At 49.7% G+C, this 12,262-nt stretch overlaps 1 protein-coding gene across 2 annotated transcripts in view; it reads left to right on the forward strand.

Annotated features, from left to right (window-relative positions):
- Positions 1-318: 318 nt before the first annotated feature.
- TPX2 (TPX2 microtubule nucleation factor) overlaps positions 319-12,262 on the forward strand; it is a 29,937-nt gene continuing 17,993 nt past the window's right edge. For both annotated transcript variants that reach the window (XM_044273128.1, XM_044273129.1), the window contains exons 1-2: positions 319-419; positions 7,395-7,558. In XM_044273128.1, coding sequence (XP_044129063.1) covers positions 7,459-7,558 — 100 coding nt within the window. In that variant the 5' untranslated portion in view covers positions 319-419; positions 7,395-7,458. The remainder of the gene's footprint in view (positions 420-7,394; positions 7,559-12,262) is intronic.

A 12,262-nucleotide genomic window follows, 5' to 3' on the forward strand; every position in this document is an offset into this window, starting at 1 on the left:
GTGACAGAAGCCCTTTAATGTGTCCTGTGCATATGATAACGTGTTATTAACTGTATCTTATGTATAACTGCGGCTCTTCAGAGTAAACACTACATAACCGACTGAGAATCTACCAATATAAGAAGGCGGGCTGTACAGACCGTCGAACACAACACAAACGCAATGTATTCTGGGAGGTGTAGTTTCCTGCCCGCTCTCATTAACCATCGTAAACATATCGGCCTACTACATTTCCCAGAGTTCCAAGGTTTCGCTTCTCCCATTTGACGGGCCAATCACAAAAGGCTGCGACGCTAGGCGCTCTGATTGGTTAGTTTGGAACGAGCGACTAGTTTCAAATTGATAACGTGTGGGGTCGTTGCTGGAGCATCAGCTGGGCAGGCGAGGAGCCCTGGAGACCGGGGAAGCGGCCGGAGTCGGTGGGTAACGGGGCCTTTTGCATGGGCGCGTGTTGTTGTAAGACCGGTCATCTACCTGACCTATCCAGGAAGACATTGCATTGTGTTACAGGGCTCCAGATGGCCCAAACGGTCGCCAATGCGACTAGGATAGCAAAATGGCGACAAGACTTTGTTGTCTTGTCGCCACTTGCGCCTAGACCCTGGGTTGTGTGTACGGGGCTGTGAGGTCAGGGTTCTGCTAGGATGATGAAGGCCGGCATTCGGGGGTCCTCAGCAAGTCCTGGTGGTCGGGGAACAAGGGACCGGGCGGAGAGCCGGCATCTGCGGGAGCTGGAGAACGGAGGACGTATCTTTAATCAGGGGGCCTCCAGCATGGAACCCTGAAACATGGCAACCACTGCAAGGGCGAGAAACCGGGCCAGGCGCCCCACAACAGGACCGGTATTCTTCCTGTGCCGCCTGGAATTGCTGGTACTCCTGGCATCACAGCGCCATCTGTGGGGAATACTGAGGGATATGTTAGCACCTGGCTGCAGGGGGCGCTGTGGTTGGGGTGGTTAAGGCTCTGTGTGCAGGCGCAGTGTTTCCTGGAGCCTAGCTGTTGGTGGTCGCGCATGCGCATTTAGTGGTTGCTTCTTCAGTGCTCCCTGTAATTTTACCTTGCCTGTGGTAGTGTGCTTGTGAACCTGTGGTAGTGTGCTTGTGAACCTGTGGTAGTGTGCTTGTGAACCTGTGGTAGTGTGCTTGCGCTGAGGCGCACACCCCCTCTTCCAGCTGATCTTCATCATGTCCGTTGCGGCCGCGTCACGGGAAGTCACGAGGGGTAAGGGATTTTTAACGGGGTAAGGTTTTATTTATTTTTTTATAGAACACCGGGTCTGTGCTCTCCCTCCTCCACGCTGTCTTCCCGGTGACCGCTGAAGTCCGGGCTGCCGCGCCCACCTCGGGACGCGAGGAGAGACGGCGACAGCTCCAGATGGCTGCGTGTGAGGCGCTCACTACAGTGGGTAGGAGATGGCTTTTTGGCAGTTGCCCTTGGCAACCAAACGGACCCATTCATGTTCTCTGAGCTGCAGGCTGACTGGTTGCTATGGGCAACTGCTGCACAGAGGATATGGCGCCCCAAAATGTTCTTGTCTGGCGGAATAATTGGGAGTGACTGTTTAGACTGGACACCTGCAGTTTTGGTGCACCGCCGCATAATACACCTGAATACAGCCTTAGGGCTCATGCACGTGGCCGTATAGCGGCCCGCATACAGCGTGTCTGCAATACATGGGCACCGGCCGCGTGCACCCTGCATCACGGACCCATTCACTTGACTGGGTCAGGGAGATGTGGTACCCATCATGCTGACCCATTCAAGTTGATTAGGTCTGGATCTGTCCCGGCCGCTGCACAGCTGTAGCCCGTGTATTGGGGACTGCAAATTGCGGTCCCCAATGCACGGAACGGCTGTGTGCATGAGCCCTTATGAAAGTTTTATGATTGTAGAAAATCCCTCAGGGGGTCATTTATCAAACTGCTGTAAAGTAGAACTGGCTGAGTTCCCCATAGCAACCAATCAGATTCCACCTTTCATTTTTCACAGCTCCTTTGGGAAATGAAAGGTGGAATCTGATTGGTTGCTATGGGCCACTCAGCCAGTTCTACTTTACAGCAGTTTGATGAATCTCCCCCTTAGTTCTTAGTAAATCCTTTACAGTAATTCTGGTGTCTAAGGGTGTGTACACACGTGGCAGATTTATTGGAGACATTTCTGTGACTGTCCCATTCAACTGAAGGCAGTAAACTATGCACCTGCTGCAGGAACAACCCCATTCAGATTGGAAGTGCGTTTCGGTCACAGAAATTTGTATAACAAATCTGCTGCATGTGAATACACCCTTCACACAAACGTATTTTGTTTCTGTGTCCGGATGTCTGTTACGTAGCCCCGCAAAAAAGATAGAAATTGTATGTTTGGCGGACAAGGACAGATATTGTTACACTGGATCCGCAAAAAAAACAAAAAACGGATGCCATACGGACGTAATCTGTTTTGCGGACGCCAGTGCTCCAGATGGCAACCAAAATGGTTGCCAATGCGACTTTGTCTTGTCGCCATTTGCGCCTAGACCCTCCGCTGCTCTGCCTCTTTAAAAAAAAAAGGCCTTCATCCAGCGGACACGCGCTGCAGACGTCCGCCGCTCACACTGTGGTCAGTGATTGTCTTGATGCCACTGCTGCCACACGTTTTCATGGAGAAACCCAAGACAAGCAGCGGAGGCCTGGAAGAGAATAAGCCAGGACCCGGCACTAGGGATTACCAATGTGAATCTGGCTAGCCTGACAGGTAGGGATGTCCCAATACAATTTTTTTTTTAAGACAGAGTACCGATACTTTTATTTAAGTACTCCCCGATACCAATTACGGTGTGGTAATGTTTTTACAACAAATTCCAATTCACTATTTTAACATGAAATGGAGAGAAATTAACAGAATGTCTCCTCCTTTTTATGCACCATGCCCACCTGGCCTGCTGTAATCCTTCCCATGCAGATCCACCAGAGTACTGGGAGGAAGTGGCTTTAACTTCCTCCCAGTGCTAGGCAACTGCATGGGACTTGGGAGCCGCTGCACAGAAGTCCCGTCCCCACACTGATCGGCTGGGAGCAGCGCCACTGCCCGGAAGAGAAGATTGGACACACCGCTACTGCGAACGCTGATCTGGGCCTTGAGGTATCGGCGACATTTGCACGAGTACAAGTACTCGTGCAAATGTCCAGTATAGGCCCCAATACCGATACTGGTATCGGGACATCCCTACTGACAGGTCATGGAAATGAGTGCACAACCCCTTTAACTGCATGGGTTGTAGCTTAGACTAGAGAACCCAGTGCTCCTAAGCATCCCAGCTATATTATATGCATTTTAAACTTGCCGACTAAATATTTCATTTGACTCCTAAATTTTTCAGGTTGGGCTACTTTCACTCTGCTGTTTCTGGGTCCGCCTGTGAGATCCGTTTCAGGGCTCTCACAAGCTGTCCCAAACGGATCAGTTTAGCCCCAATGCATTCTGAATGGATAAGGATCCGTTCAGAATACATCAGTTTGGCTGCGTTCAGCCTCCATTCCGCTCTGGAGGCGGACACCAAAATGCTGCTTGCAGCGTTTTGCTGTCCGCCTGGCGATGCAGAGCCAAACGGATGCTTCCTGACTTACAATGTAAGTCAATGGGGACGGATCCGTTTACATTGACACAATATTGGTGCAATTGTAAACGGATCCGTCCCCCATTGACTTTTTTTTTTGACTGAGTTATGCAGACGGCTCCGTACTGAACGGATACCAGCGTTTGCATTATAGGTGCGGATCAGTCTGTGCAGATACCAGATGGATCCGCACCTAACGCAGGTGTGAAAGTAGTCTTGGCACCCAATGGCTCCATTTATTATTAATTATATATTTTTTGTCTTTACATCACTGTTATTGCTCTCAGGGTGCTGCCCTATGTGCGTGTAATGCTGAGATGGGGGAGGGGGTGTCTCTGAAAGCTTGAATGGAACCTAGTGTCCAGAGTCCCCAAAGGAGAGCTAAGGGAGACCGCTTGGTAATGGGGTGGGGGCATTGCATTATGACATGTGGAATGGGGGGCGATGGAGAATATGATATTGAGGTACAGGCCCTTATCAGATGGCTCTGGATGTATCTGTGAGGAGGACCAGACTTTCAGGGGGTGGACTATGGATCTTTGGGGGGGATCAGTTAGAATTTGGCATTCCATGTACAGGACTTAGTCCGGAGTGAGGAATGCAGGAAAATGGGGGAGGGGATTGGGCTTTAAAATGATCTACAATTGCCCAGTATTGGCAACAGGTGGAAAAATGGTCAATTTATGTGACTAGTAATTATCCATTCCTACCAAAACTACAACTTTAGGAGATGTTTGACATTTGCTTCTAGATGTGGCATAGCTATTGTGTTTTTTTTTTTTCTTTTTTCTTACTATTATGTACTGTTTGTACATTTGTATACCATCATGATGTGAATTTATGGAAGACGCTGTATACTTATTTAAAAAAAAAAAAAAGTTAAATAAAATGATCTACAATATAAATGGCGAGGCTCACGCTGCATTGTACTATGTCAGAAGGAGGGGTGCGCTGAGTTTTGGGAAGGTTGTAACCGATGGTGGGCTTCTAATGGTGAACGTTGCTCTGGATCACTATTGGAGGCTGAGATTGTGGGGGGTTCAGGTCTCGCAGGTTGTATAGATAGGGGTGCACCAATTGACATTAAGGGTGCGACTATACAGCGGCATGCCGCGTGACAGTCGCAGCGCTATTTGTTATCGTTACAAAAAAAGTTTGCAACTTTACTGCAACATGTCGCCCTGTAACCATATGGATAAGGGAGGTCAGTTGGGTGAAGGGTTACTGAGTTATCACAAGAGATTGGAGAGTGGGGGCTTAAAAGGGGTGAAATGTGTGAGATGGCTGTGTAGTTAGGGCAGAAGCATTGGATTATGGGGGGAATGCAGAATCGGGGTGGGCAAGGATTTCTGATTTAGGTAGGGGGTGTTTTGGAGGGAGGGATAGAAAGATTGTGGGGATGTCATTGTAGAATAAAAGGGGTATGAGATGTGGAATTGGTGGGGGGGGGGGTAATTGGTGTAATGGGTTGGGGGAGGGTCTTTGATTCTGATTTTGAAGGGTCCATACCGATTTTGTTCACTTGAGTAGTATCAGTGCCAGGGCTGTGGAGTCGGAGGCAATTTTGGGTACCTGGAGTCAGCAAAAAATGAAGACTCCTACTAAATTTAAACTGGAATAAAAAACAAGTTTAAATTCACAAAAAGGTTATATTGGGGGGATGGCACGGTTATGGGGGGGGGGGCCACCTGTGGATGGCACGGTTATGGGGGGGGGGGCCACCTGTGGATGGCACGGTTATGGGGGGGGGGCCACCTGTGGATGGCACGGTTATGGGGGGGGGGCCACCTGTGGATGGCACGGTTATGGGGGGGGGGCCACCTGTGGATGGCACGGTTATGGGGGGGGGCCACCTGTGGATGGCACGGTTATGGGGGGGGGGCCACCTGTGGATGGCACGGTTATGGGGGGGGGCCACCTGTGGATGGCACGGTTATGGGGGGGGGGCCACCTGTGGATGGCACGGTTATGGGGGGGGGGCCACCTGTGGATGGCACGGTTATGGGGGGGGGGCCACCTGTGGATGGCACGGTTATGGGGGGGGGCACCTGTGGATGGCACGGTTATGGGGGGGGGGGCACCTGTGGATGGCACGGTTATGGGGGGGGGGGCCACCTGTGGATGGCACGGTTATGGGGGGGGGGCACCTGTGGATGGCACGGTTATGGGGGGGGGGCACCTGTGGATGGCACGGTTATGGGGGGGGGGCACCTGTGGATGGCACGGTTATGGGGGGGGGGCACCTGTGGATGGCACGGTTATGGGGGGGGGGCACCTGTGGATGGCACGGTTATGGGGGGGGGGCACCTGTGGATGGCACGGTTATGGGGGGGGGGCACCTGTGGATGGCACGGTTATGGGGGGGGGGGCACCTGTGGATGGCACGGTTATGGGGGGGGGGGCACCTGTGGATGGCACGGTTATGGGGGGGGGGGCACCTGTGGATGGCACGGTTATGGGGGGGGGGGCCACCTGTGGATGGCACGGTTATGGGGGGGGGGGCCACCTGTGGATGGCACGGTTATGGGGGGGGGGGCCACCTGTGGATGGCACGGTTATGGGGGGGGGGGCCACCTGTGGATGGCACGGTTATGGGGGGGGGGGCCACCTGTGGATGGCACGGTTATGGGGGGGGGGGGCCACCTGTGGATGGCACGGTTATGGGGGGGGGGGCCACCTGTGGATGGCACGGTTATGGGGGGGGGGGGCCACCTGTGGATGGCACGGTTATGGGGGGGGGGGGGCCACCTGTGGATGGCACGGTTATGGGGGGGGGGGCCACCTGTGGATGGCACGGTTATGGGGGGGGGGGCCACCTGTGGATGGCACGGTTATGGGGGGGGGGGCCACCTGTGGATGGCACGGTTATGGGGGGGGGGCCACCTGTGGATGGCATGGTTATGGGGGGGGGGGCCACCTGTGGATGGCACGGTTATGGGGGGGGGGGCCACCTGTGGATGGCACGGTTATGGGGGGGGGGGCATCTTGTCTTGTGTCATCCACAGATCTCTGAGGGGGCCGGCATCTGTTTCTGTAATGGCAGTGGGGCCAGGTGCCTGCTTCATTCATAAAGTGGGCAGAGCAGGCGCGTGACATAGTGAGCTACGCTACGAGCGCCCACCCGTTCTCCTGACTGCCAAGAAGTTAGTAGTAAGTAGTACAGCGCTAGATTTAAGATGATTGGAATACTTTAACAATACCCACAAGTTAGATATGATTACCGCATACTACAGTGAGTGGTGCCCATGGTTAACCTAGCCTCACTGATAACTGATTAAGTAAATGTTTTTTCCAGGACTAGACCCTTGTATAAGTGAAGGGAATGGATAGTCAATAGTTCAAGACTGAAGCTGTAAACCATTTGAAAAACTGCTGTTATTCAGCTAAGGCTATAAAAACTTGTAAACTCAGATTGTTAGCTTAAACTTTAAACATGACTATGGGATTCTACTGGGGAAATCATGTTTTACAATAGATGCCCCTTCTCCGATCCTCCCACTGCCCTATCTTCAGCAGAAGATCAGCACACAAAGGAGAAGGCAGCAGCTTCCTAGCCAGTAGTTCTGTGGTAATGACATGTATGTTGCCTTTCTTTCCTTCAAGGAATGTGTAAAATATATTTGCATATTAAATACAGCGGAGTCGGAAGTACCAAAAACGGAGGAGTCGGACCATTTATCTACCAACCCCACAGCCCTGATCAGTGCTGCTCCCATCTGACTCCCAGCATGCCATGGAGAGCCCACTGTATAGGCTTTCCTTCTGTATTGTAAATTCCCCCTTTTCTCCGATACAGGATTTACAGACTAATACAGCACAACTGATTCCACGAAGATTTGTTAGCTGGGGAGGAGACAGTCATGTCGGGCTTACAGGAAAACTACTCTTTTGACGCTCCTTCCACGTATATCGACTTTGGTTCTTTTCATGAAGAAGATCAAAATGCAGATTCCTGGTTTGGTAAGTGTCCTCTAAATTTTGGTGTTATAATAAATCAGAACGTACTTGCCAAACTGATAATCCACCGTCTGCTTCCTGGTCCATCGTGACATGCAGGACATGATTGGCTGAGTCATTTCCTGCATGTTGAGAGGGACAGAGAATCGGAGGTGGGCAGGGGACCTTGAAACAAATTTAGTTTGAGTATCCTTTTAAAAAAAAATTGAGGGGTTTTCAATACTCAGGATAGGTCATCGGTATCTGATCGGTGGGGGTCCAACAGCCGGGATCCCCGCCAATCAGCTATTTCAGAAAGCAGCGGTACTTGCAGTAGCGCTGTGGCTTTCTGGCTGCTTTCCCTAGGAGAAGTGATGAAATGTTCATTGGTCACATGGCCTAGGCGCAGCTGGGCCCCATAGAAGTGAATGGAGCTGAGTTGTGATACCAAGTACAGCTGCTATACAATGGACTGCGCTGTGCATGGTGAGCAGAGAGGAGGCCGCAATGCTGCTGTGGTGGTTGTGGGGATCCTGGATAGGTCAGAGTATTTTTATTTATTTTTTAAACTCGTTTTATTGGAGTATAAAGGTGCAATATCAAAGTACATGACATTTTGGCATGTCAATAAATCCAAATAAAGAAATTACAGAGTCAACATACAGATTGACTTAAAACAATCATAAAAAATACAAAAAATAAAACATTTTGTGGTACATTATTCTTGATGTAATTACAATTTCCCCTGGACGCAGCAGGGCTTCTGACAGTATACCAATACAATTCCTAAACAGTTTCACGCATGCCAGATCAGGGATTTTATCCCAGGTGACTATTGACTACAAAGATATTCTACATTTCCCATCAAAGTCTGCATATAAATATGAAATCTCATCGAGAATTTAGCGTATTGGTGGACGCACACCACTCCCCTCACACTTTCGCAAATTTCTGAGGGCATCCCCTGTGAATGTAGACTACTTTTTCTAACGGAATAATCTGATTTACTACCTGTTTCCAGTGGTCAACATTAGTCATCCTATCAGCCATCCACCTAAGGGCTATAGCCTTCCTAGCCAGAAATAAAGTTTCTTCCAAAAATATCCTTTGATGGTGAGACCACTGTTCCTAATCTATAATTCCCAACAAGCACATCTTAGGACAAAGGGGAACATTTCCTGGCACTAAACCTGACAATAAGGACGTCACATCCCTCCAAAAATTTTGTATGAGTCTACAATCCCACATCATGTGCCAAAAGTTGGCACCGGCCTGATGACATCTTAGGCAGTTGTCGTTCTCAGTCCTACCCATTTTAAACGGCCTACTAGGAGTGAGATGGCTTCTATGAAGTATATGTAATTGTACCATCTTATTATTGACCGAGGGAGACACTCTTGTAGGAGCTGCTAACGCCTCGGTCCATTCTGTATCAGAAAGAGATGGAATGCAAATCCTCCACTTATCTTCTACGGTCAAAGGGGACATGTTCATTTTTGTGGTTGAGGTGTGTGTAGATAGCCAATATGAGACCTCTAGGGCCTTGTGTGGAGAGCACTCCAATCAATGGATAGTTAGAAATCTTTCTAGAACCTCTACCAAACTGTGCAGAGAGGGCATGTCTAATCTGTAAATACCTGAAGAACATGTGTCTTGGAGTACCAGATTTTTCCTGGATCTGAGAAAAGGATCTCAAGGATCCTCCCTCATATAGGTCACCCAGGGTCAGAATTCCATGCTCCTTCCACATCGCAGCGACATCATGCCTACTTAAATGCTGGAACATAGGGTTTTCCCACAAGGGCACTACGTCCGGGATATCGGTATAAGATTTTAGCTTAGCTGCCTCCCAAACCTGATGGGCTAACCTATGTAATAGAAGGGCTTTTCTGTGGAACAGACTAATATCTTCCAATACTGGCCATAGGGAATGTAACTGGAGGAAATCCTGTAGATAGAACTCCACATTGGGGAGAGGCTGTGAGGACACCCAAGAAACGAGGTAACGCAGCTGCCCCGCCAGGAAGTACAGAAACAGGTCTGGAAGTGCCGCCCCTCCCTGCAATTTAGGCCTCTGCAAAGTACGGATCGCCAATTTCCTTCTAGCCGCTCCCCAGATAAAGGCGGACATCATAGAGTGAAGGCGATCAAAGAACCTCCTCGGGATGGTCGTGCTTGCATGTTCCAACACATATAAAGCTTTGGGGAGAAGGACCATCTTTATGAGGTTCAGGCGCCCCATCAGTGAAATAGGGAGAGATGGCCATGCTGCAAATTTCTAAGGGCTCTTTCACACTTGCGTTCTTTTCTTCCAGCAAAGAGTTCCGTCGTCGGGGCTCTATGCCGGAAGAATCATGATCAGTTTTATCCTAATGCATTCTGAATGGAGTGAAATCCGTTCAGGATGCATCAGGATGTCTTCAGTTCCGGAACGTTTTTTTGGCCGGAGAAAATACCGCAGCATGCTGCGCTTTTTGCTCCGGCCAAAAATCCTGAAGACTTGCCGCAAGGCCGGATCCGGAATTAATGCCCATTGAAAGGCATTGATCCGGCCTTAAGCTAAACGTCGTTTCGGCGCACTGCCGGATCCGACGTTTAGCTTTTTCTGAATGGTTACCATGGCTGCCGGGACGCTAAAGTCCTGGCAGCCATGGTAAAGTGTAGTGGGGAGCGGTATACTTACTGTCCGTGCGGCTCCAGAGTGACGTCAGGGCGCCCCACGCGCATGGATGACGTGATTGCATGGGGCGCTCTGACGTCATTCTGGAGCGCCCCGGGAGCCGCACGGACTGTAAGTATACCGCTCCCCCGCTCCTACTATGGCAACCAGGACTTTAATAGCGTCCTGGCTGCCATAGTAACACTAAAAGCATAGTTACACTTCATATGCTTTCAGTACACTTGCGTTTTTCAGGATACGGTGTGTAATTCCGGCAAGTGGAGTACACGCCGGATCCGGACAATGCAAGTGTGAAAGAGGCCTTAGTGAATAAAGAGAATAAGGGCTCTGTGTTCAAAGTATATGCTAGGGGGGATCTCTAGTTATTATAATACCTAGGTATTTAAACCGATCCACCACTGGAAGATTGCAATATATCGTAGGCCATCCCTCAGGCTTAAGAGGCATCAGAGCCGACTTGGACCAATTAATATGCAATCCAGAGAAACGGCCAAAAGTTTCAATCAACTCAATCGCTCTAGGTAATGACTGTTCTTCCCTATCCATAAAAAGGATCAGATCGTCAGCGTACAGCCCAACTCTGTCCTCTCAGCCCCCTAAGGAGATACCACTATAGACCCCATCCTGTCTCAGTCTAAGTGCTAAATGCTCTATTGCGACTGCAAACAGGAGGGGTGACAGAGGACATCCTTGTCCCTCTACCTAGTTCAGTGACCTGAGTGTGAGCCATTCACCAGTACATTCACTTTAGGCTGCTTATATAACATTTGTACCCATTGGGCAAATACGGGCCAAAACCAAAACATTTTAGTGCCTCCAGTAAATACGGCCATTCCACCGAGTCAAAGGCTTTGGCTGTATCCAGAGAAGCCAAAACCCATGGTTTATCTAAGGCTTTACCAATTTGCGTGATAACTTGCGCCCTCCTAATGTTTGATGTGGATCTCCCAGGTATGAATCCGGATTGATCCAGGTGTAAAATAGATGCAACGACCCTATTCAATCTATTGTCAATTATAGGTCACGAGTATTTAAAACTCTGAGAACGCTTTTAAACAGCTGGACATCCCCGTTACAGGGGTTGTCTGAGACAATTCAATATCGAGCATGCCCCCGAATGCTGTAAAATAATACCTTATGGTATGCTTGCCTTTCTCCAGCACCATTACCTGTGCCACCCATCTGGTCCTCCTACTGCTGATGCTTGTTTGCAGACTGCATCAGTGACTTTCAGGTTTACTGCTGAGGACAGTGATTGGCTGCAGCGGCTATGTGGCATATACCTGGACTGGAGCCTGTAAACAAGCAATGGCAGGAGGACTGAACAGGTGGAGCAGAATACGGTGCGCGAGAAAGGTAAGTATACTATAATTTTACAGTATTCTGGGGCATGTACGACGTTTCTAGTTGTCAGGCATCCCTTTAAGAGTGTCACTTTTTAAAAAAAATAATTTTTTTTTTTTTTCTGCTGGACTTTGCTTTTGATGACCTGCCGTTAGGATAGATTGGGGGGGGGGTGTCAGAACCAGACACTGCAACTACAGCTCCAGTATACCGTGTAGTGGCCATGCCTGGGTACTGCAGCTCTAGTCCTATTCATTTGAGTGTACGGAGATGTGTAGCTACCAGCTGATCGGTGATTGTCAGCCCCCACCAATCTGATATTGCTAGCCTATTTGGAGGCTAGGTCATCAATAGGAAAATCCTAGAAAAGTATTCCAGGAGTTTACTATTGATGGCCTATCCTCAGGAGGAATCCTAAAATAATCCTTGAAAGGGGATGTCCTGTAATTGCGCTCCTCTTCTCCCCTGCCCCTTTCAGCACCGAACACTGGTCCTTCCCTGCTGCTGTTTGCTTACCTGTCTGCAGCAGTCATGTCCTGTGCCCTACAGAGGCCAGTGATTGGCTGCACAGTGATCTTTGTACGTAGATTGGCAATGCTGCAGCCAGGCAGATGATGTGGGGAGGACAGAGCACTGGAAGAAGCAGGGCAGAAAAGGGATAAGCATTGCATCCATGTTGTTTGGCATATTTAAGGGGCTGTCTG

This window comes from Bufo gargarizans, unplaced genomic scaffold (assembly GCF_014858855.1).
Source record: "Bufo gargarizans isolate SCDJY-AF-19 unplaced genomic scaffold, ASM1485885v1 fragScaff_scaffold_41_pilon:::fragment_2:::debris, whole genome shotgun sequence".
Classification (NCBI taxonomy): Eukaryota; Metazoa; Chordata; class Amphibia; order Anura; family Bufonidae; genus Bufo; species Bufo gargarizans.